At 47.3% G+C, this 25,176-nt stretch overlaps 1 protein-coding gene across 1 annotated transcript in view; it reads left to right on the plus strand.

Annotated features, from left to right (window-relative positions):
• Positions 1-25,176, plus strand: part of LOC144944587 (neuronal-specific septin-3-like) — a 208,720-nt gene that overhangs the window by 39,021 nt on the left and 144,523 nt on the right. The window contains exon 2 of the mRNA XM_078872868.1: positions 3,244-5,124. Within this exon, the coding sequence (XP_078728994.1) occupies positions 3,244-5,124 (1,881 nt within the window). The remainder of the gene's footprint in view (positions 1-3,243; positions 5,125-25,176) is intronic.

Below are 25,176 nucleotides of genomic sequence, written 5' to 3' on the forward strand. Positions count from 1 at the left end.
GGTTCCACCATTGCATAGGAGTTTGTGATGACGTTTCACAATGGCTCTGTTTAGCGGTATGTGTGTATTGATATTTAATAATGCACTGCTCTTTGTCAATCTCCCCTACTGTGTGAAGTCTTCCCCGTGAGTTGTTTGACCATACTTCACCATGATGGTGTTATAATCCACGTCATGATTCAATGCATTTCTCCAACTCGGGATCAGGGTCATCTACTCAACAATCAATTTATTTATTAACCACGGAAGTTAATTTAGTGGTCTTTCTTTGGCTGGAAGGGTAACTCGTCGATTTATCATGAGCTTAATTATATCGATGGGTCAATCTTTGCACCCTAGCATCTTCAATATTGTACGGGAAGCTTGGTTATCAGCATGCTCGCCACTGGGTCAATGGACACGCATTGATACAATTCAACACATCACAATAACGGTGGACTTTCACCAGGTTCATAACATTATTTTGTTTGTCGCGTGGTAAAGAAGATGAAAAAAGTAAATAAACACATTCATCTCAACACGTCACTCCCAATCTAGCGACTGCAAATGACCCATCACCAATGGTAGTATATATGCCCATCACGTATCTGCTCCGATCAATCAACCAACCAATCAAACATGTTTCTCTCGACATTCACATATCCGTTTTAATTGTTCAAGCGTCCACCCGAGCCTCAGTCCCCGGCCAATTGGATATCTGGCGAGTGGCACTTTAGTCGTGAGTTCAAATCCTGGTCGAGCGCTGGCTCCACGTGCCACCCCTCCAGGCTTTGTTCAACACGATGTCCACTTTGTGTGTAGTCACCAGTAATTGGCCTCGCCATAGTCTGACCCAATCCATCAGAAAATTACACGGTGGCGAGATGTTAACTGCCTCACTTGGTATGCAAGAGGTTGTGGGTTCGATCCCGACCCTGATGTCTGCTGTATATTTGGAATTGTTCTCCCCGTGGCCGTGTGGATTTTTCTCTGGGTCCTCTGGTTTTTCCATCCATATTTAGAATAAATATCACGCGTTTAGAGTATTTAGCTGTTATACATTTCCACGTGATAAGCCACTTCGTTGAGCTATCATTTGTGGCCGGGTCGCTTCTGAAAAAAGAACTACATTAGCTCAGTGGGCCTTACCTGGTCAAATAAAAAATTAACCCGTAAAAACAAAGTTTTTCACTATAAATCCTTTATATGCGTGGCGGCTAGAGTCCTCTCGTCCTCTGGCTTGAGATGGCTGCCACCTATGGGTCAGATGACTGCCTGCCACCATTAAGCAATTGGTAATTAAATATCTTTTTTTTTTCCTAAAAAGTGTAAAATTTTGGAAACAAATTTTCACTAAAATAAATTGTTACGCACAACGAGTCTGTGCAAAACGTCAGCTCGATTGGATCACGGGAAGTGGGTTAAAAAACGACCAAAAGATTTGCACAGTCGTAAGCGCGCAAGCAAGCAAGCAAGTGAACTTAATATAAAGGATTTAAAAAATAGCTATTTTAAAGTCATAGTTTTTATTAGAATGCGAAATTTCAGAATTTCCACTGCTCGCTGAGGGGGCCTCCCAACCGTGGAGATGAATGCCACCTCCATTTCCCGTTTGATCAGGGAGATGCTTCGAATCGACTTTCATCAATCGACCCGAACTTTTTAACACGCCATATTCAGAAAAAAAGCCGACACGTAAGGCGTGGATGCCACTGAGAAAATATAAAGGAAATTCAATGAAATAATAGACAAGAAGAGACTTGTTTTTAATCCGATATGAAAAGCGCAGATTGTGACGGCTGACCGGACTTTGAGTTGGCACGGACTGCCTTGAAGAAAGCAACGTGCAACAATGTTACACTCCAATGGCTCCGATGGGTTCGTACTCCCACAGGCGAGCGTGTGTAATAACCACGTTGGGGACAAAACGGTTTTTATTTCTTTATATTTTCTCAGTGTGCATAAGTGGATCCAGAATGTGTTTTTTTTCTCTTCTATTCTTTGTGCGTAGTTCACATGTCTGCGGTCAACTCCAGCACAGAGGGGTGTCACAGGGCTGACTCTTTCAGGATAATCAATGTCTTGGTTCAGCATTAAGTTGCGTTATGCTCACATGATACAATTCACAGACTTTCCCGCAAACCTGGGAGCCGCCGTTTTAAGAATCATTTCACGTGAAAAGTGAATGAAAGCCGCCGAGTGGCGCATCTGGTAACGTGAGCCAGGAGTCAAAGTGCCTCCAAGATTCGGATAAATTATGGGGCCCAACACTGAGCCCTGAGCGAGCAGGGGTTGGTCTTTCCATAGGACGATCACGGTTTGATGTTTGCACGGTTGAGCATGTTTGTGTATTAAAGTTAGTTGCGATAGTTAGAGTAGGTTACTCTTTCTTTCATTGTTGATTAATCTGTAGCCATTCATGCTGACCGATGTTGAAGATACATTAATTAAGTTACAAAAAAAACAACATTAGGAGCCGGTGTTGGCAGCGGTTCACAATCACAAATAATAAAAACCTACCTCATTTATCAGTAACACTTACTTTAAACCGAACAAAAAAAACGAACAATATAGGCTAAGTTGTCGGGAAATAACTTTTTATGTCCGTAAAGTTATTCGCGATTGAATGACTCCAATTTGACAGCAGTTTGCACTGCATCATTGCAAACACTGGCAACGGATAATTTACATATCGAAGTGCTTTTTAAATCTGAACAGCTCACAGCAGGGGCATCTGAAACGATCATCGCCGAGCTGCTGGCGATCACGTGGTGGACTTTTCCCAAATGTCAACGCGACACCACAGCTGGAGCGCGGAGGTTCAGAGGAGTGTGGCGCTCCTACGGGCGACACTTTCCCACGGGCCCAGCAGAACTTGACCGACACAACTGAAACCGCCGTTCAAAGCTGTAGATTTCTCAACGACGAACGATACATGTGTGGGACACCCTGCATATTGATGGGCGGATATTTATACAATTGTAAAATAAGAAGAAAAAAAAACCCCTCCTAATATAATGACTTGCCGCGTGAATTTTTGAGTCTGCACCAAGATATGGTCATGTGGAAGTAATATGACTCAGGCCGCTGCTTCGAGTGCCAATAATCTGCCGTGAATGCTCTGTGATTGTTATAGCCGCGGAGCGGTTGTGCCGAGCTTCCCGTAACAGTACAATGCGACTCACAGGAAACATCTGCTCCCACTCCCCTCTGCCCCTCTCTCCCTCTCCCTGTTTCTCTCTCTCTCTCTCTCCGTCCCTCCAGCGCTGAAGCGGTCCTTCGAGATCGATGACTTGGAGCAACTGCCGTCCGGCGCGACCATGGAGGTGTCCAGCCCCGGGGGTGGCCTGCTGATTGAGGAGAAGCCAAAGTCCGCCGTCGCGAGCTTCCAGGAGTCGAAGCGTGCCGAGCTGAGCAGCCCTCTCGGCTCGCGGCACGTGACGAGCCTCGTCCACACGCCAAACTCAGGCGCCAGGGCCAGCCCAGACTTCGGTGCGGGCTTCTGCCCCATTCCCAACGCCCGGGCCAGGGCCTACAATGGCTCCGGCTTCACGCTGGGCGAGCCGGTGCACTTGAGCGCCGCCACCGGTCCCAAGGCCTCCGTGAGCATCGTAAGCACCAGCAGCAGCGGCGGCGGCGCCTCCAGCCCGAGTCCGGCCACGCGGCCCAAAATGCGCTCCGTGTCCAACGTGGACGCTCCGAACATCGACCACCAGCCCGCGTCTTCTTTCGTGCAGAGCCCCGCGTTCCAGCATTCGGCCGGCAGGAGCAACGGAGCTTCCGCGAGCTTCACCGTCGTCCCGAGTGCAGGCCTAGCATCCAGGACCAGGCCCAGCAATGGCATTAAGAGCTCCATTTCAATCGACAACCCCGATCTCTCCTACTCTTCCGGCTCTGCTTTTGGTCCTGGAGTGATTTCCGCCGGCAAACCGTCGCCGCATTCCAGATACAAGCCTCAAGCCGAGTACAGCAGCACCCCCATCGCCAGGGCTTATGAAAGCAACTTCAACGCAGCATCAGGCGGCAGCGGCGTTTCTGTCCCTCGTGCTTCCCAGAGCTTCAGGGTCAAGCCGTCCGACGGCTCGAGCTCGCTCTACAGATCCAGCTCCCTCAAGAGCCCCGACTACGTCGCGAGCACCAGCCTCGTGCTGAACGCCGCCCCCCCTGCCGCCAAAGTCACCGGGCCCGGCGGTTACACGCACAAGGCGAGCCCCACCGTGAGCCCGCGCTACCGATTCCCCAACGGCTCCACCTCGTCCATCTCCAGCTCCAGCTCGTACGACGAGCAGAATCTGAGCGGCGCGGCTCCGGGCTACGCGGGGAGCGTGGGACGCTCCCTTGGCGCAGGCGCCAGCGTCAGCCGCGCCTCCATCTCCTCCGTCGGGACCGAGGGGAGCACCGCGCCTGGCACGGCCGAGCCCGTGGGGAGCCCCGTCTTCTCGCCGTCGCCGTCCGCCGGTGAGCCGGTCTCCGTCGCGGCGTCGCGCTCCGGCTCCGCGTCCAGCGGCGCCGACGGCCACGGCAAGGGCGGCAGCCCGGCCCCCAGCCCCGTCCCACGCGGGGGGGAGAAGCAGGCCCCTCGTGGCCCGCCGCCGATGGCCCCCGCGGCCACCGCCACCGTCGCCGCCGCCGCACCCCCGCAGGCCTTCAAGCCGTACCATGGCCACGTCGACGGGGAGGTGCTGGCGCCAGCGACGCTGGCAACCTCGGTCCACGGGTCGCAAGCGGCGGCGGTGACACCGCCGCCATCGTCACAGCTGCCCTTCAAGGAGCAATCATCTCCGAGGCCTCAGGTGGAGCGCAGTCAGCAGCAGCAGCTGCAGCAGCACCGGCAGCAGCAGCAACAGCAGCAGTTTCAGAAGCAGCAGCAGCTGATGCAACTGCAGCAGCAGCAGCAACAGCAGCAGCAGCTGATGCAGCAGCAGCAACAGCAGCAACAGCAGCAGCAGCTGATGCAGCAGCAGCAACAGCAGCAGCAACAGCAGCAGCAGCAGCTGATTCAGCAGCAGCAGCAACAGCAACAACAGCAGCTGATGCAGCAGCAGCAGTTCCAGAAGCAGCAGCTGCAGAAGCAGCAGCAGCAGCAGCAGGAGCACCCAGTGGTGGCTGCACGGGTGTCTGAAGCGAGGATGGCAAGTCCAGGAGGTACGATCTCTTAACTAGCTGACGGTGTGGTCATGGAAACACGTATTTGTTTGTGCCTGTGTGCGTGTGTTTCCAGCGGTAGTGGATTTGTTACCACACTTCGGCACAAACCTGAGTCCGCGCGTTGGCCGTGGCTAACGTTGGTGACCGTGTCCGCGGCCTTGTCTAGGTCGACTCAGCCTTAAATTAGTACCTGGTGTGGTGTGCAAACATCAGCACTGGAAAGACGAAGATGGCTGGGTGTGGAACTCTCGTGTGTTGTGCTTGCTGACAGGACTTGTGCCCCTCACAGTCTGAAAAGCCTTCATGGAGGATCTCTGTTTTTGTGTATTCAGAGATGGGACGTTGACAAGTATCTGAGAATTTTTTTTGAGAAGTTTTTTTTTTGCGTTTTCTATACCATGTGAGTTTTACTTGGGGGTCTTTATCAATGTATGGCTTTACTTGGGACATTATCAATGATGGGTTTTATCAGGGAAATGATCAATTATGGGTTTTACCAGGGCCCTTATCAAGAATATACATTCGTGAGCAGATGTTGCTAAACAAAACAAAATCTGTTTGACAATTGACCTCTTCTTCACGAATTCCCGAGAGCAAGCATAATGCTCCCTCACTGACGACACGCGATACATATTCTGCGTACGCACGGACACTTGGTGATTTTGGTGAAAGCTTTTTGAGGCCTAAGACTGCTTCAGAGATGAATTGCCGCTGATGATATGATGATAGCCATGGCCGGTAATAGAACCCGAGCTGCAGAGCACCAATCACCGCACCATCTGTCTACCACTCCTGCACAAGGATACTGTGCGTATATCTTGCGTACGTTTAACACGGCTTTTACCTCACCAATGAAGCTTTTGCTGTTGGAATATATAAACGATTGTCTGGGTATTATAGTATACGTTCCGTTGATGCGTGGACTTGAAGGGGTCAGTTGAAAATATGTAGGTGTGTTTAAAAGACCTGCATTTAAAACGATCCTCAACAAAAATAACGCGATCGTATCTTTTGCGGCTTTCACATTTTTTTTTCTTTCCCGCGAGAAACCACCGATACGGTTACCACTTTGGACAAAAAAAATATCTAACTTTGTATATATACATTTTTTCGTGAAGTTAAATTGCAGTCAACAACGGGATGCTTAAGGTGGATCAACGCGAAGAGACGTGGACAACTCGGAAAAAGGACACGTCCGTGCAATGCCGAGAGCTCGTCGCAATCGCCCGTCACACCTTTTAGAGCCACAAGAATTGTTTGCCGCGCAGTCCGTGCGTGGAGCATGCCTTCACGCCACCTCCCATCGAGATAGTAGTCCTGGCGTAGTCTCTCCCTCTCTTGTGGATCCACCCATGACGAGCGACTCGTAAACTTGAGCATGGAGGCGGGCAGTGGGGTGGGGATAGCCACCGCTTGGTGTCGAGCTTCCAGCTGCACCGATTGGATTGGGAATTCTCTGGGGTTTTTTCGCAAACAAACTTTTCTGTCCTATTATTGTTCATGCCACACATCGGGGTAAATTGCAAGCAGGCTTGGCTGCGTATTTGACAGTCGACAATGAAAATTCATGTGCAACGCTAATGTTCAATTCAGGATTGTTGTTGATTCATCCTGAAACATCTACCGTCACCTTGCACATGGATACCTGCTGCTTGTGCTTTATTCACATTGTCGAAATGAATTTACAAAATGCTTCTTTCCTCACTTTTCTACGCTGAAAACCTTACCACCACTTCTACAAATAATCATAACAACAGCCATTATTTATCACGGAAAACCTCAATGCATCTCAAGACCTGTATAAGAAGGATTCTGCATTGAGTTGTTTTGCCATGATCATGAATGAGTGATCAGCTTTGTGTGTGAAAACTGGAGAACTGGAAAAAACCCATCATGCACTCTGACCTCCCAGCGCCATGCCTACGGCACCTGGCAAGCCCTGGCATCTGCAGGCACCTGCCAATTTATCCATTACAGTATCAATTAATTATGCAACACCTTAACCGAATATACATTAAAAGACAAGTTTAACACTTTGCGGGTATGAACCATGAATTACAAATCACAGAATAAAAATAAATTGTGCAGCAATTTGTGTAAACAAAGACTGGCCGTTGCCATGAGAATGTGGACATTACACCAGTGAAGATGACTGCCAATTAGTGCTCATTTGAGCTTTAAGACGCTGGCCTTTGGTGAAATGTTTTGTTACCAAAATAAATTAAACGTTGTGATAATTTGGTAATGCGGGTCTGCATTGTGCAGAAATGCAATAAACCTAAAATGTATGCTGCCAAAAAGAGTACATTTCACCAATTTTTGTTTATATGGGAACTTCTACAAACTTGCACAAAGTAGTGATGATCCAGTCATTTTTTTTGCCAAGCATCAGAGGAAACCACATTAACGCCAAGCCGCGAATGAGGCTGTATATCTTCGAATGTCATCTCTTTAAACAATAGACTCGTGTTAGTGGAAATCCGTCGTTGGAATATTCTCCTAAAAATGGGAACATCACGTTGGAAAACTGCACTGGTTATTGCAATTCACATTTATAATCGGGCAATGCCTTAAGCAGACGCCCATGACCAAGCACGGGCGTTGTGCTGAGCAATCGTTTTGTCTGAAAACGTAGCGGCATTAACTCTTTAATTTATTTAGATTGCATAAGGTAAGCTGGTTAGTAATTGGATGGGGAGTCTGCCAATAAATGATCGGAGTTGCAGGGCTTGGCCTGTGAGGCGGCCAGGAGATAACAGCACAGCAAAGGATTTCTTAAATCTGTCTGTGTGGAGCTTTGTGTATTCTGGGTTATTCTTATAAGCCCAACACTCATCGATGGAATTAGCCAATCATCCCAATGCAATGCAAGACCCTCCTGATACTCGGTGAGGCTTTCCTGGGTAAATACAGGGCATTATTATTAGTATTTTTAAGTGATTGACAAACCTTGAGTGGCAACATTTGGAAGGCTCTCTTGAGATCACAGCACTTCACCAATAACCCGATGTCCACAGATCTGGCACACACGCAGGTATGCATGAGCACCTGTGCGGTCATGCCAACCTGCATGAAAGTTAGCCGGTGTGATACACACTACACTACCTGGTTAAGGGCAAAGATAAATAATTTCCTTTAAAGGTGGTTAGAGTTTCGCTTGATCTTGGGTTGACTGCGGATAGTTTTTTGTCCACGGAGGAATGCGCGCCGCACGTAAATGCGAGTGTTGGAGCATGGCGATACGTAATCGATTTTTATCTCGGGCGGAACGCAAAGGCTACGATGGGTGTGGTTGCTCTTTATTATTTCCACTCGATTCAACGCACTGGTGGGTCTACGATAACGTACCGCGGTTGGCGACGGTACGGATTGCTGCAGTTTGCGAGGATATCAGAGCTGCGAGGGCAATTTACCGTTCACGGTGAAGGTAGCGCTTGAGAATGAGCGGTTGTTACGATTTGTGCCCGTTTCTGAACTCGCTGCTGGACGAGGGCATCCCCTTCGCCACGTCGGTCGTAGGGACTGTTTGGGCTGACTTTGCCACGCCGCTCCGTTGTGGGTTTCTGCGAAGATGGTGTTGGCCAGCGTGATCTCGGAGGGCGCTTGGCAGCGGCAGTCAAGCTCGCGGTGCGACAACTACTGTGCCACTCCTCCGTCCACCGCCGGAAATGTTAGGAACGATGTATCATCGGACGAAGATGAATGCGAGATGTGTTTGTTTGATATACGAATAAGGGCACCAGGGTGTCATCAGAGTTCAAAAATGTGCCCCCCACCCCCGCCACTCCAGCAAAATGTGTTGACAGATGGGCTCTCTATGGTTGTAAATAGAGCAGTTATCAATCTTGATTTGAAGTTTTCGTGACTGCAGGGATCCTTACCCTTTGGTTCTTTCGGTAAAGTCACGTAGGTATAAAATAACATAAATTAAATCACAGGTGGAGAAATCACAGCAAGAAAATTTTCCCACTTCAGAAAAAACATTTTTTCTATGGTTTTCCCACCTAATGATGATTGCTTGTGTTGCAATCGAAACTTCGTGATTTAATTTATTTTATTTTATACCTTCGTGACTTTACCGAAAGAACCAAAGAGCATGGAGCAGGTATTTGATTGCGTTCGAGTCGCGTCTTGAAAGACGAAACACCATTGGCTCGATTCACGCGCTGGAATTTGTCACCTTTCCACCCAATTTTGTGCGTGGAAATGCCCTCGTTGGTAGAAGGTCGCAAAGCTGGTTTTGCCATGAGATATCGTGGCACGGGCTCCAGGCTACGTTCACGTTGCCCGAGTGTACTCGCAAAAACGCTATAATAGTTACGATAATTCATCCGTAGTGTTGCTGTCCAGTTATAATTATGATCATTAGGATGGCATTGATTTTGATTGGGAATAGAGATCGAGAGATACGTTTGGATGTCAGTGGATGATGAATGAATGGACTCCCGTTGATGCATAGATATATGTTGAGTGCGTGAATGATGGAACAAGCGATTAATACACATCCGAGTTGGCCCATATAGAGTGCCGTTCATAATTCTGCGGAGACAGACGATGAGTGGTCTGCGTTTCCCAGAATGCCTCGTGGTTTCCGAGAAAAGCCAAGCGCGCTCCGTGCAGTTAATTTCATGATTTACGATTTTCCATTCTGTGGAGGCTCAACGCACAAACTCCCCACTAGAAGCCCCATTGGATACTTTTTGCTGCAAATCGGACGCTGGCTACAAATTCGTAACGATCTCAATCACCCCTCCACCGCAATGGTAGGCTCCAAATTGAGCGCTGTCCCATGAAGCCAGACACCGAATTTGGATCGCATCATTCATGTTACAGGGGTGATTTGGGACTTTTCACTTTCGCAGATAATGTCCTCTGGTTCGCCTGTGGAGTGACTCAAGTGTCTGGCATCTGCTTACCAATGGAATGTGGAAATTGATACCACTGGTTCGGGACCACCAGTTAAAGATGGGCAATGCTCTGTAATCATATCATGTGCTTGATTTACAACTCCACTTAATCACACTTGGAATGCAAAGTATAGGGCGCAGGGTGGCAGTAATGTATGCAACTGTCACGCGCTGCTGGGGCAATCAGAGTGGTTTCATTTCAAGGGCGGCCTGGCGAAAAAAAAGATTGGTGAAAAGAAAAGGAAGGGGGAGTGTTTTTGAGAACGTATTAATGTGCCGTGACGTTAAGGCATGCAAAGCAAACATTATAGTTATGTTTTTTTTACGTTTGTAAAAAAAAAATGCTGATGCATGCATAAAGTTACTTTTTTTTTTATAAAAAAAAACAGCGTTAGGTAAAGAATACTGTTCGTTGCAAGGAGTACTCTTTTCTCACCTTATTTGGTAAGAGTCTATTGATTGTATTATATCTTTTTTTTTAATCGACGGAATTCATATATTGGTGAAGAAAGTGGTCAGCAAGCGAAGGTCGTCTTTCGAACGTGGAGCGGCTCGCCGCAGTGGTTCTGCTCGCTGTACGATGAACCCCGGTTCATCCGAGTTCACCTCCCCGCCGGCCACAGCTATCACTGACGCGCGGCGGATATCCCTAACCCATCCTGCGTACTCGCCTTCATCAGACCCGCGTGGCGAAGTATGTTCAAAACAAACCCCCATGCCCCCGGACACGGTGTGGGCAAGCCCTTCATCGAATGGGTGGATTGACAAATGGCGGTTAAAGCGTGTTCTTGTGCGTGGGTGTTGAACTTCTTGCGCACCGTACGTAACTAACCGCGCGAATGCGACGAGCGGGGGAAGGACGACGCTTATTACGTGCGCGCGTAAAATACACTGCTATATACGCATCGAATGGGGAGTCATATGAGTTGAAACCTTGATATTGTTTTTAAAATCCAGGGCTAAGGCAAGCGTGCCCTTCTTTGACAGCTTATTTAAAAAACAACAACTCGTGCATGCACTTACTACACCTGGTCCCAGTCAAACTCTGGGCTGGATTATTCATTCTTGCGGCCCACCCCGTTGGGATCCGGGCTGTAACACGGCAAAGAATGCAACACGGAATGCTGCTATTAGTTGTCTGATTGCTTAAGAAGCAACATACGCTTGGGAACAGGTAATTGAGAAAATCCTGTCAAACATCTGCGTGCGCGATCGCACAAAAATAACCTCGTTTGCTCATTGAGACCACAGGAGACGGTTCTGTTCGCGAGCGCTTATTGAGGCCCTGCACGGCACACGATGGGGTAATGGGACCGGCCACCTAAGGGGCCGTCCATAAATGACGTCACGCGATTTTGGACGATTCTTGACCCCCCCCCCCGCCCATCGTCACACGGCGTCACAAAAAGTCAGACCCCCCCCCTGAAATATGACGTCACAAAGCTCTGTTTCCCCCCCCAAGAATAAAACATGCTTCAAATCGCTTTAAACTATTGTCATTGTAGTTGCGTATTTAATGTGGCGCTGCACTCTGATATATATTTAATTAAGTAAAACGTGTTGTCTATATTTATTTAAAGTTGCGCATTTTCACGTGACGTCACATTTCTCAACCCCCCCCCCTCGTCACACATCGTCACAAATGTCTGACCCGCCCCCCCCTTTGGTGCGTGACGTCATTTATGGACGGCCCTTAAGTGAACCTAGACACAAATAGCTGATGGCTGTGCTTTCGACGTAACTAACACTGCCCACCACTTGACGCACACAAAAGACAACGTCCTTTGATAATAATAATAATATAATATAATAATAAAACAACATCGTTTGTTGCGTCCCTACAAGTTGTTGGGACAAGTACTGAGTTGAGCATCTTCTTATGTAAGTCTGATGGAGCACACCATGGGTGGTGTGGCCATTACCACCACACCTGCCTTTGTCTTCCCGCTGCAGATATTTATAGACACAGCACTGGGTACTCATTAAAGGCAGAATTAGCTTCTTTCGCAAGGCAATGTGAATTTTTGCAACGGTTTGCATACATCGAGGTGATTAAACCATTCAAGCAACTCCCCCCCTCGATGGAATCTACACGCAGTTCTCCTGTTCAGCATTTGGCCCCTTGATCTGTGCTGTGCACAATCGGACAACACGACAAATGCTGCCAACTGGCTACCGGACTTCGAGCCGTCGTGCGTCCGGCATGAATCTCACTTGATACAGCAATCGTGCTGTGACAGTTCCTCCTGAAGACGGAAGCTTGTGTTGCCTCCGAAACGTCGTGATTTTTATTTTATTTTTATTTTACTTTTATAAAAAAAATTTATTTTTTATTTTTACCTACGTGACTTTACCGAAAAAAACCTAAGAATATGAATCCTTGCAGTCACGGAAGCTTCAAATCTAGAATGAATGGCAACGTTAAGGCCGAGTCAGCCTCGGTAGGAATCGTCACAGCTTTATGTATAACTTGCCGCTTGCATTGACCATTGTTGGGAATTAAAGATTAAAGTCGGGCAGCACAGTACGCTGACCACACAGACGCACGAAACAACACCTTCACCTTTTCAACTCTTTCCGTGTTCGCAGACGGAGATGCCTGCTGGATCGTCGCCACTTGATAGTGGCGGCGCACATTTGCAGATGGTTTTAATGGATGGCCAGCAAAGTGCTATCAGTGTAAACAAACAGATCCGGGCTTATCTTTGCACTGCTAGAGGGGGGGTGGGCACAGATTCGACTGGTGGATAAGGTGGCCTGGGGCGAAACTTATGCCGCAGAGGTCAGCAGGTCACGCAAAGGGCATCCAAGAGAGCAGTAATTAGAAGCAGCCTTTGCTGAAAAGTGAGCACAGTCATTGTGCTCCTTTCTCTGGCCTCTTATTTTGTGCGTGTTTTTCTTATTTTATATTATTCGCGGGATGCTCATTATATGACAGGACACACCAGGATGTCCCAATATAACATAATGGGCAGGATATCCTTGGCGTGTCACACCGAGCGAGCGAAGCAGTTTACGTGACTGCTCACGTCATGCCAAGTGTGTCGATACAAGACACAATACATGAATGTTGATGATAATATTCTAGTAGAGAACCCGTTGCTCTGCAACGGAGAAAGAGAGACGGCCATTATTGTCGTTTATTATTAATAATAAAAGTCCAAAATAACATGTATGGAGATGTTTTTTGAAAGTTATATTCTGTACGCTTTAAATGATATTTTTTGACAAGACAAGTAACATTAATAGGAGCACAAATTGCTAAATTTAGAGCCATTTGAAATGAACCGTTTCACTTAGTGCCACTACTTCGGTGTCACTATCTGTTGTTATTATTATGTCTTCTGAACTTCTTCCGCCGATTAAAGGCAATGTTTATTTCTTACACAGAAAATCCTGTTTAGCCAGCTACCCTGCTAATTTCGCGCGCAACATCCCGCAGCCCGCAGCCACTAACAATAGATGTATTGTTGTGGTAGACAGGAGCCCAGCCAGCAGCCAGCCAGGAAATTGGAGGTATAGATGAATGTGAATAGCAGTATGATGAAAGTGCATTAGTTTATCGACAAGAGGCACAACTGAGCCTTGGGGTACTCTTTACAGGAGGGTCCTGTTGAGAAGTGCGCCACGGTGCCGATATGTTAACTACCTCGCCTGATATACAGGAGGTCGTGGTTTCGATCCCGACCCTGACGCCTGCTGTATATTTGGCGTTTGCGTGTTCGCTCTCCCCGTGGTCACGTGGCTTTTTCTCCGGGACCTCCGGTTTTCCCCTCCACATTTAGAGACATGCGTTTTAGAGTATTTGGCTGCAATAATTTCCACGTGATAAGCCACTTCGCTGAGCTATCATTTGTGGCCAGGTCGCTTCTGAAAAATAGTTTTTTAGCTAAGTGGGCCTTACCGGGTAAAATAAAACAAATGTTCAAGGGACACAGCAAGGGTGTGATGAATATATATGTTCAACTTCTTTCATGCCATACAGTTAGCTACGTACAGTTCGAAAGAAGTTGAACATACATACGTACGTGGCGTTTTTTTTTTTACCATACTTCACCACGCCATGTCAAACACATATTTGGGGTGGTCTTCACCCGGGCAGTCGATTGACAAACGTCTGCGAATTTACGTACATTTCACCATCCAGAGCAGCTGTACTTTGCCAGCACAAAACTCAGTTGCTTGCGCGAATTGTAAAGGTCACCGCGTGCAAAGGGCTGACCCCCTGAGATGCGGTCACCCTTGCGACTGGGATGAGGCCTCTCTCTTCTTTTTTGTTTTATTCCAAAATCCCAGAGGGCCTTTTTTTCCCTTGTTTATAAATCGCACTTGCCAAACGCAACAGCCCTGTGGAGCGCCGCATGATTTATGTCGCTTGCTAACTCTTCCTGTGACCTACGATTTACTGAGATTCTTGCGTACCCCAAGACAAAAATGACCCGTATAGCCTAAACAGACCGTTGGGGCAAGTGCTGTTAGCGAGCACCTATGAAGGCCGGAACAGTACACGAGTGGGTGGGTGGGTGGCCAGCACCACGCCCAGTCGCCTTTGTCTCCCCAGTGCCGATGTTTACACACCGCACCAGGTACTCATTTGAGGATGAGTCGACCTAGGGGAGGCCCAGGACCGGTTCAGATAATCGTCACCGGTATTGGCTGTGAGCGGGAATCGAACTCGGGTCGCCGGGTTCGTAGCGCAGCGTAGCGCTAACCGCTACAATACCACTCCCATTACACGCACACACGCAAAGCGAGTTCAGGAGTGATTGTCGGCCGGAGTTTTGCCTCGAGTGTCTGTTTTGTGTCCTTTTCTTTTTTCTGACCTTAAGCGTTTCAAGTGAAGCTTTTCCTTCGAAGCGTACGTAAATAATAATGTGGGAGCGTTTAACTAAACAAAGGAGTTGACTGATTTCTTTAAAAAAAAGAAAATCTGTTTTAATGCGTGATCTGATTTTGAGCACTTCAGTTTGCCAAAAAAAAAATGCTTATCTGCCATGAAATCGCGCTGACGGCTGAGGTCACAGTGAAAGAGAAAAAGTAAGAAAGAGAAAGATAAGAACATAATTTAAATGTGAACAGCATCGTATGGGGGGTGGGGGGCTGCTATATAAAGATGAATGCGGCATTGTGTGTGATAACACAACAGCAACTCTATTCTCAACCGCAGCACAGCATTGCATATCGGACCATCGCATAGCCATTGTGCGACCACACCCCAGTGAGTGGTGGCTGTTATTTTCTACAAATGTTCACAAATGCAGCCCTTTCGCAGACACCGCGTGGATGTACGTCTAATATCTCGTAGATTAACTTACTCATAAAGTACAAGAATGCATACTCTTTGGTTGTATTTGGTTAAAAATAAAATGAAAACAACTAAATTAAATCACGACGTTTCGATTGCAACACAAGCAATCGTCATCAGGTGTGACAACCACAGCAATTTTTTGTTTTTGTTTTCACCTACGTGACTTTACCGAGTTAAACCAAAGAGTATGGATCCTTGCAGTCACGAAAACTTCAAATCTAGAATTACTGGAATGCAATTTCTCACCTTTAAAGCAGGTTGGCAAATACATTTTTTGTCCAGTAACCTATTAGTGCACGGTGTAACTAAGTTTACAGCGAGGCAGATATGCGACATTGTGCTCTTAATAGCTGGTTCACCGTTAGAACTGGGTATTTGTAGTGTGTCGTTGGTAAGTGGATATAGATTTTTGTTGGAATACCAATCAGTATTGGGTCATGCTGAAAAATGTATACGTTTTATTTGAACAGTGTGCTCAAATGCAGCGACTGTTTGAAAAAAATGTGTTAAAATAACTTTGGTTGATATTGTTTAGCAACAAAACCCCCAAAAGACCTACATGAAATCTTACATGCAATAGGTAAGCATATCGATAAGCATTTACAGTATAATCATCACGATCCATGGAGCAGAAAGCCCTTAGGTATCCACTGCACACTTCATCAGTTGTTTCCATTTGCAGTTTCCATAATTATACTAGATATTAAATGATAAGAACCAAGAAGATGAATCCCTGCAGTCACGAAAGCTTTAAATCGAAAATTAAATGATAAATTATATAATTAAACGATTTTCTAATTATATTGACGTAATTAAAACAATGGGGTCGGACGGCGATGGTGCACGTGGCCTGTACTCCATCACCATGGAATTCTTTAGTTCCGCCCCAAATCGTAAGTTTGCATTTTCTATTCATATATTGATCATTGGAGATGCACAGCAAAGTGCTTGCAACAGAGGAACCACACAACACCTCGCTAATCTCGTCAAGGAACATGAACCAACAAGCCAACTCCGTCTTAATTTTGGAGCTTTTCGTGACTGCAGGAATTATTCTTTGGTTCTTTCGGTTAAGTCACGTCTAAAGATAAAATAATAAATTAAATAATAGCATATTACGACGTTTCGATTGCAACACAAGCAATCATCATAGCTAGATTTTGTTGCTATTTCTTTTATGCCTGAGGATGATTGCTTGTGTTGCAATCGAAACGTCGTAATATGCAATTATTTGATTTATTATTTTATCTTTAGACGTGACTTAACCGAAAGAACCAAAGAATTAGCCAACTCCGGTCATCCTCGCAGCAGCGGCTTTTGGCTGCCCATCGAACAAAGGCGGCGGTCACCGCATCGCGTGGCGCTTTCAGATGCGCTTCTGCGGCCATCTGGAAAGCTCTTCCTTCCGATATTAGAAAGCCACTGCAGCTTTTTACTTTTAAATCTCGATTGAAAACTAATTTCTTTAGAACTGCTTTTTATGTTCAATTTGTTGTCCTTCCCCCCACATCTCCGATGAGCACGGTTGGCTCTGTACGGTACAAAATAAGTTACACGTACAGCCACTTTAAATAACAGTCCCCTTCATCTTTTGTATGGCGTTTTAAAAAAGTTAGCAGCTGAACGTACTCTTTGGTTCTTTCGGTAAAGTCACGTAGGTATAAAACATAGAATAGCAATTAAATCACGACATTTCGATCGCAACACAAGCGACTGCTATCAGCAGTTGTCCTGCTGCTGTATCGGTTCCACATGATGACGGTCGCTTGTTTTGCGATCTACCAAAGAGTATGCATCCCTGCAGTCACGAAAACTTCAAATCTAGCTGAACGTAGTTCGCTTGTTCCTCCAGAATACGCGCGTTGAATCGCGGCGTTAATCGCCGATTCGCGCCCGCCGATGGTTTGCACCTCACCGCATTCGTAGCGTGCCGAGTCCTCGATCTCCCCACGGTAGAGGATGTCCATCCACACCTACCCCGTGGACAGAACAGTGGCCCTAACGTGAGGTGGGCGGGCCTGTTGCGCACCGCCAGAGGCTGATGAATCGTGGATTGTGGACGGTTAAAAGTCGCGCCGTTGAAGAGGCCTGCCGAGCAGAGCAAGTGACCTTGTGCCCGCCGCCGGCTTGAAGTGGAGCCACGTGGTAGGCGGCCATGTCTCCGGGGAGTTATCCCCCCCCCCCCAACCGATTTTTGCACGAATTATAATTGAGCAGAGTCCCCGAAGCAGCAACAAACACCCCCTGCTGCTGAGGAGGGACCCAAGGGATGGGGGCCGAGTTGCAAGAGCTCCCCCTCTAGCATTCATAACATCCTATAAACACGAAGCGAGGTCATAGGCAATCGATCGGTCGAGCAAGTGTTTATTTGCGACACGGAAAGCACCCGTTTAGCCAGTTACCCAGCTAGTTTGCGAGGGAGATTCGTGGCGCTATCAGCACCGAACAACTACAACACCGGCGGAGTGATCCGTACGGGGGAACGGGCTGCAACGGAACACAATGGTACAGAGGTACAGAATGTTAATCACAGAATATTTTAGTAAACATAGAAAAAAATAACTTTTAGAAGGCCGTGCGGCCAATGGCTTGTGTATAATAGTATATAAGAATAGGTTTTTCTCCTTTTTTCTGGCAACAAAACTGAAACCTTTTTACAAGGAATCAATGTGTGCATTAACCACAATACATGTGGTCAGAATGCAAAGAAAAAACATACTCTGATAATATATGCATTGTCCTTGAAACTGATTGGTCCACACCAGAGACAGCTTTCTTTCGAGCCTCGTCTCAAACGTTGTTAGACCAGAGGACGTCAGGAGATAAATATGGGAAGGAGGCATACTTTGTTTTCGACTAATCGAGGCATGTTGAAACAAAGATATGCAACTGCTAAATTTAGTTTTGTTCGCATAGAATCCAAAACGATAAATGTTGGAAGGGTGGAGTGATGGTGCAGTGGTTAGCGCACTGCGCTACGAACCCGGCCACAACTAACGTCAGTGGCGAATGATATGTGGACGGAGTTGTGGGCTGTCTCTTCTCAACCCGCACTGACCAAAGTGGTGAAGTATGGTTAAACGAAATGAATGTGGCCTCCATCCAGCAGTGGATTGTTAATTGCCTGTCCCACTACATTTGCTATTGTTTCGTGTTTACAGAAGTACGTGTAATGCATTGCGCAAGACTGATTTGCACATGATTATCAAAGTCTTATTTTTTTTGCTGCAAATTTATGACAATCGAATAACCAAATAAATAAAAAAGGCTAAATACCAACACCATCCAAAAACGCGCGGGCTGTTTCTAATGAAACTGAAAATCAGGAGAGAAAACAATAAGCATGACTGGTCCTAATTAATAATTCTCAAGCTTCATTTAATTCATGAGAAATGTCGATGAGGAATGGAGTTAAAACAAAGTACAAATAGTACCGACATTAATTCAATATTTAAACAAAACACAAATATTGTTTGGACGTTCTCGGTACCCATTTATCTTTGCACTTTAATCAATTTCAAGACCGCCGGTTTTTTGCCAACTTAAAACGGTAATGTTGTGGAAACTTACAGGGGCACCTCTTGGGGCCAATTTGGCACGCGGTCAAGTTGCGCAAGACGCCTGTGGCTTCCTGTGGCTTCCTCTCCGCCGCCTCTGAGAGATTCGTGGGAATGCGGCTTTATGTCTTCCTTCAAAACAGGAGTGACAGGACACGCGGGCCCGTCGCACGTGCTGCTTTGATGATGAATCCCTTCCTCCTCTTCTTTCCGTCGCAAAAAAGAAGCCTGCGATTATAATTTATAGCACGGCAACACACGGCGGAGGATAACTGTGGTGGTGCATTATTCACACGGTGGCTTGTGCGGCAGAGCATTTGACTTACAAATCCGTAAGGTGTGAGTTCAAATCACAGTCAGGGGTTGGCTCAGAAAGTGGCATTTGTTGATCCACAGGGTTCCTACAATTGTCATCTCTCTGTATGAAATCAACAGGTCTGTTGTCCCTATGCTGAAACGAGTACTGACTGTGGGAATTCTCAATTTCAACCATTGGCTCTCCAGTCACAAAACGTAGATAACCAGCGACCTCTGCACGTTTGAGAATGGAGGCAGTTCATCTTGACTTAGTTATTCTCGTGTTTTCATACTTTGACTTCGTTATTCCTGCAAGTGAGGTTTTCCTGAGAGGATACACGCATCGCGTACTGTAAGTAACGAGCATTGGCACGTTCATTACCCTCAATGAATGTGGTGCACGTTTTAGATTTTCCTTTTTTTTTGTACAGATCGGCAGACTGTCAGTCACTTGGAAGCGGTTCAAGTTCCACTCACCGAGTCGGCACACTGCCGGCATGTTTTGCAGCAGTCGCAATGCAATGCTTTGTCACGTGACAAACCTGGCAGCAGTCGAACGCAACCCGAAACAAAGTCCCGGGGCCAGCGTCTGCCTCTTCTCTCCGACATATTTTTGGGTTGTGCCGCGTGTCAGAACCAGAATATGTATTTATACTTGAGGAATCCGATGAGCTATGAAGCTCCTTTTCACAGATGTCTTCAGCAGTTCAGTTCCTGAACAAGGTCGTAGCTACGTGGAGCGAAACGTCTGGCGTGAACAACACACAGAACAATCTGACAATACATCGGTGAGCTGTACTGAAACAACCAGAAGCTGTCTCTTCTGCCTTACGATAGCCCCAGGCCTTATTGTATTGACGTAAGTGTGCTGAACTTCTTTCGCATCGTTAGTTGGAGGTGCAGGGGATGGACAAGAACACTTTCATCCCCCGACGATGTTGGAAATCCTCACCTGAATCTGTCCGCACACGTACAGGAAATCACTGCAGTAAAAAACACTAAGGCCCATTTTCCATGTAGATATTATTCTCATGATTTTTTCCTCCCCCTCCGTATAAGTGTGGCCCCAAACTTGAGCTCATCATAACGCACGCTAAGGGTTAATATCGGCGGCCGTGGCCAACCGGTGTTTTCCATGCGCTCAAATTCACATCTGAGCCACGGATGAAGAAATGCAATCTGGGTCGAAATCTTATTCTTCAGCGGTACGGATCCAAAACAACCATGCGTGGTAGTCGTCGCCAAAAGTGTCCTCGCTCAACTGGGTTGGCTACTTTATTGTAAACTCAACGAATGAAACGCGCCGCTCTCCCTCTGCCTGCCTCGCCGGGCCAATCACAATAACGAGAGTGGCAGTTGCGTTGCAGTGGAGTTTATACGATTGTGTCGTCAGGTCAGCAGTGAAAGTGCCTCCGTGCTCATGAGGTGGTTGCTAATCTTGCAATGATATCTCCTGAGCCACTGGTGGAAATGTCACACCACTGTGGCAGGGGCCACTCTGTCCAGGGCCTTATTCCCGCCTGAACCCGCTCCAGCGCTTTTTCACCTCCCTACATTGATCTTTTGGTTCTTTTGGTAAAGTCACGTAGAATGGAAATAATAAAATAATAAAAATAAAACATAATAAAATAATTCTCACGGCGGTTCTGCCACAACGCAAGCAGCCGTCCTCAGGTGGAGAACAGGTCTGTCGAGAAGACCGAGTCTGAATTATTATTTCCATTCTACGTGACTTTACCGAAAGAACCAAGAAGATGAATCCCTGCAGTCACGAAAGCTTTATATCGAAATTTAACTCCCTACATTGCTCGTGCCTCGCTCAACCGTTCCGTTGCGAGCACATTTAGCGGAGCGATCGTAACGGGCGCAGACGCGGTGTGTGATGCTCGGGGTTAAAGCCCACGTCACCGGTGCTGCCCTGGTGTGACCCCCCCCCCCTGCTGCCCCCCCCCCCCCCTACGTGCCGTGACGCTGAAGTCGCCCAAAATCCGCAACTGCTCGCAGAGTCGTTCCGCGTTCAGTGGCACTCTGACTTTGCGTGAACCCGTTTGATCCCCCCCCCCCCCGTACACAGCACCCGTCTAGCACGCGACGCACCGAGCTTTTGGTCCTGTAAGCAGCGATTTGTCCTGAGTAATGAACAGGAAGCGTTTGGAATTGAGCAGCCGACTTGCGCAGAATAATGGCTCTCATTGTACACGAGCGTGTGCGGAATTATAGCCGCAGTGTTGCATATACAGTAATTTTGAGATTCCTAGAATTTTTAATAAAGATCCAGAGCTTTGGTGGCGGCACCAAGGTAACGCTTTTGTTAATGCTTAAATGGACTGGAACAGAATATTCACAGACGTGGCCGACGCTCTTGTCGTCTGATTTACTTGCTGGTCATGTGGAAAGGTGACACTTTATTTATTTTTTGTTCAGTCAATTAATTTAACCAGGTGGGAACTTGTTGGTGGGACCGCGTGTTTATATTTCAAGGGAGAGACTTGAATTTAAACCAACACTAATATGTAACCAGGGTACATTTCATGAAGCTGCAATGTTTCAGTAATATCCATTTATCATATTGCAAGTCTGCACTGTTGCAGTGTATACATTTTCACGTTCATCGCATAGCAGAAGGCCCTGCACACTTAGCAGTTTCACTTTTTATTTTTAAAATAATAAATCAAAACATGATACATTTTAAAGTTAATATACTATTATCATCGTCTGCATTTGTATAACCTTGATGATGTATTTTGAGCCATACAGTATTTGGTTTTTAGGTTTTGCCAAAATTTGTGTCATTAACCCTCTAACACCCAACGAGATTGTCACATTTACAAATATGTTATGGACACGTGATGTATCCATCAAATTCTAATCTTTGGTGGCAAAAGATAAACCACCTCGGCACCGTTCCGAGATGGTTGATGGCCCTCTCATGAGCTCGTGAGAAGATTTAGGGAGCTGACTTGAAGACCTGGCAGTCGCTGGGCCCCTGATGGTCAAATACACGGTGGCGAGATGTTAACTTCCTCGCCTGGTTTACAGGAGGGCGTGGGTTTGATCCCGACCCCGACGCCCGCTGTATATTTGGAGTTTGCATGTTCTCCCCGTGGTCGCGTGGATTTTTCTCTGGCTCCTCCCCCCCTCCTCTCCCCACGTTAAGAATCAACGTCCTTTTGGAGTATTTGGCTGCTATAGGCAAGGTTGCTTCTGAAAAATAGATGTATAGCTCAGTGGGCCTTACCTGATTAAATAAAAATGGTTTAGTTTAAGTTTATAGTTACCTATCCAGCTCAAACCGCCTTGAGCTTCATCAGGTGATGAACTCTGAAACGTGCTATATGTTGACCACATTTCACTGGCACTGGTTCGTGTGGATTGGTAAAAGGAGTGCCTTGATCAGATTAGATATCGCTTCGTGGCCTGGAATTGAACTCGGATCACTGGGTTTATAGCAACAATGCGCTATGTTAGAACCATCAATGTTTAGCAGTATGTAATATTCTAGATTTGAAGTTTTATCAAATTTAGTATGTCATATCTTTACCTTTAAATTACTCCTTTTGATTCGGTGGGCATCAGCAGGGAAGTCCCCCACGTACCTACATCCCTCAAGGACTGTGAGGAAAAGTTGTTGTTTACCGTGTAACGTTACCTGTATCGCTACAGCAGCTCTCACGCACAAAGACGGCCGATAGGAATCCGTCACGCCTTGCAGAGAACAGCCCTCAGTGCGTGCAGCGGCACATTTCAGCGATGTGGTCACGTACCCATCGCAGCTGAACCAGAATGATAGAGTTGCCCCAGTACCAGCCTCTTACTGAAGATATGCAAAATATAGTTGGTGGGGGTGGTGGTGGGGGAGGGCTTATCGAGCACTCTTTTTAGCACGCTTGAACGAGTGGCCTTTTAAAAACCCCAGTGCTTCTGTTTGGCAATCGGGAGGTAGGATGTGAGTTGAAACGTTCGTATGTTTAACTTCTTTCACACCGTACGAAGCCAACCGTGCTAATTGGAGGTGCGAAACACCTGATCGGGGGTTGACTAAGCCCGTCATCTCTCTGTGGTGGGTAAAGGAAGCATCACTTTGTGGGGAAGTTGCAAGCAGCAGTCATTCCATGAAGACATTTTTTCCACTGCACCGCGCCAGTTTATGACCAAACATCAAAGCTTCACCCCTGTTTCAATCATTTGAGCAATTATAACGAAATGAAAACAATAACTGTTGAATGCCGCTACGTAAACACGATACCCGCGGCGATGATAATAATTACGCTCACAATTAGGGCTTCGCCCCGAAGCCTTTGAACGTCGCTGTTTCTCTTTGGCAAGCACCGTGACTCCTTAGACCCGTGCCCATCGCGTCGAGTAATCTCGTGGCAACTTCTCCTCTTCCACTCGGCAGCCGACACGCTCGGTGGGGGATTGCGCAGGTGATTCTGAGCCAGCTGCCCTCGCTCTGCCGGGCTGTCACGCTATTGCTCAGTGGGCAGCAATTAGTCAATCGCGCTCTCGGCCAGCCGATCGTACGGCTCCTTTGAATTCAAATGCGTCCCTCGTTGTTTTGTAACGCGCTTGGTTTGGACTGCTGCTCTGGTCACCAAATTCAATGCCCTCTCTGTCAGCCGCTGGGAGCCATGCACTTTCAAATCTCAGATTGGCAACGTATTCCTTCGGAACTGCTGTGCGCGTTTAGTTTGTTGTCCTTAACCCAGCAGCACGCCGCGCCTCCGACGAGCAACGGTTGGCTGCGTACGGCGCGAAAGAAGTTCGGCATACAGTACGCGCATGCGGGACGCTTTAGGCGCGCGGTTTGTTTGTTCTTGCCGCTGTGTTCGCGCGCCCACGTGCACGCGCGCGCGCGTAACCCAGCAGAGTCGATGAGCTTCACGGGAATAACACAGGTGAACCGCAAATTCCGCTAGAGTGAATCACTTGCAAAGAAAGTCTCCTTTCGGTCGTGATTCATGCGGTAGTTTCTCGTCGACCCCCCCCCCCCCCTTTTTTTTTAAAAGAACAAAAAAAAATCTTCTGATTCATCATTCTCATTTGTCAAATTGCCGTGGTGCTTTGCTTTAGGGGCCGTCCATAAATGACGTCACGCACCTGGGGAGGGGGGGGGGTCAGACATTTGTGTGACGAGGGGAGAGGGGGGTTGAGAAATGTGACGTCACATCAAAATGCGCAACTTTAAATAAATATAGACAACTCGTTCTACTTAATTAAATATACTTTTTTTATATAAATGTTTTCTCCTACAACATCAGAGTGCAGCGCCGCATTAAATACGCACTACAATGACAATAGTTGAAAGCGATTTGGAGCATGCTTTATTATTTGGCGGGGGGGGGGGCAGAGTGTTGTGACGTCATATTTGAAGGGGGGTCTGACTTTTTGTGACGCCGTGTGACGAGGGGGGGGGGTCGAAAAATCGTCCAAAATCGCGTGACGTCATTTATGGACGGCCCCTAAGTCACTGAGGCCCTCTGAGACGCCACGCGATTCTGTTGGCAAGAGGTGGATATTCCACATTCCCATGGCGAACTTCCTTTCTCTCTCTGTGGAACATCCACACCGTTGACTTTCCACGAAGTGGTTGTCATTCTATCTACCCCCTCCCCCCGCCCCACCAATGTATCGTCTGGAAGATTTTGACCGGTGTAATTTTCGAGGGGTCTTTGGCAAGCAGCAGGACAAATCTGGTGTAATGCTATCAAGATGTGCGCGTGTGTGTGTGCGCGCGCTCGCACACACACACACACACGTGTTTCGTTTATCAATAAAATTCATCTCTCGCACGGTCAAATGCTCCGGATCCCTTTGATAAAGGGCGCGGGTTTCCATGCAGGCTGTCCTCCTCGCGCGTCCGCCCACACTCGTCGCCACTGCAAGGGGGTTGTGCGAGCACGATCCAAGGGTGCACGGCAACCCGGCGTCTCACGCCGGCGAGGTCTTCGGGCGGCTGCAAGAGGGCACGGCAGGCGGA

This window comes from Lampetra fluviatilis, chromosome 35, assembly GCF_964198595.1.
Source record: "Lampetra fluviatilis chromosome 35, kcLamFluv1.1, whole genome shotgun sequence".
Lineage (NCBI taxonomy): Eukaryota > Metazoa > Chordata > Hyperoartia > Petromyzontiformes > Petromyzontidae > Lampetra > Lampetra fluviatilis.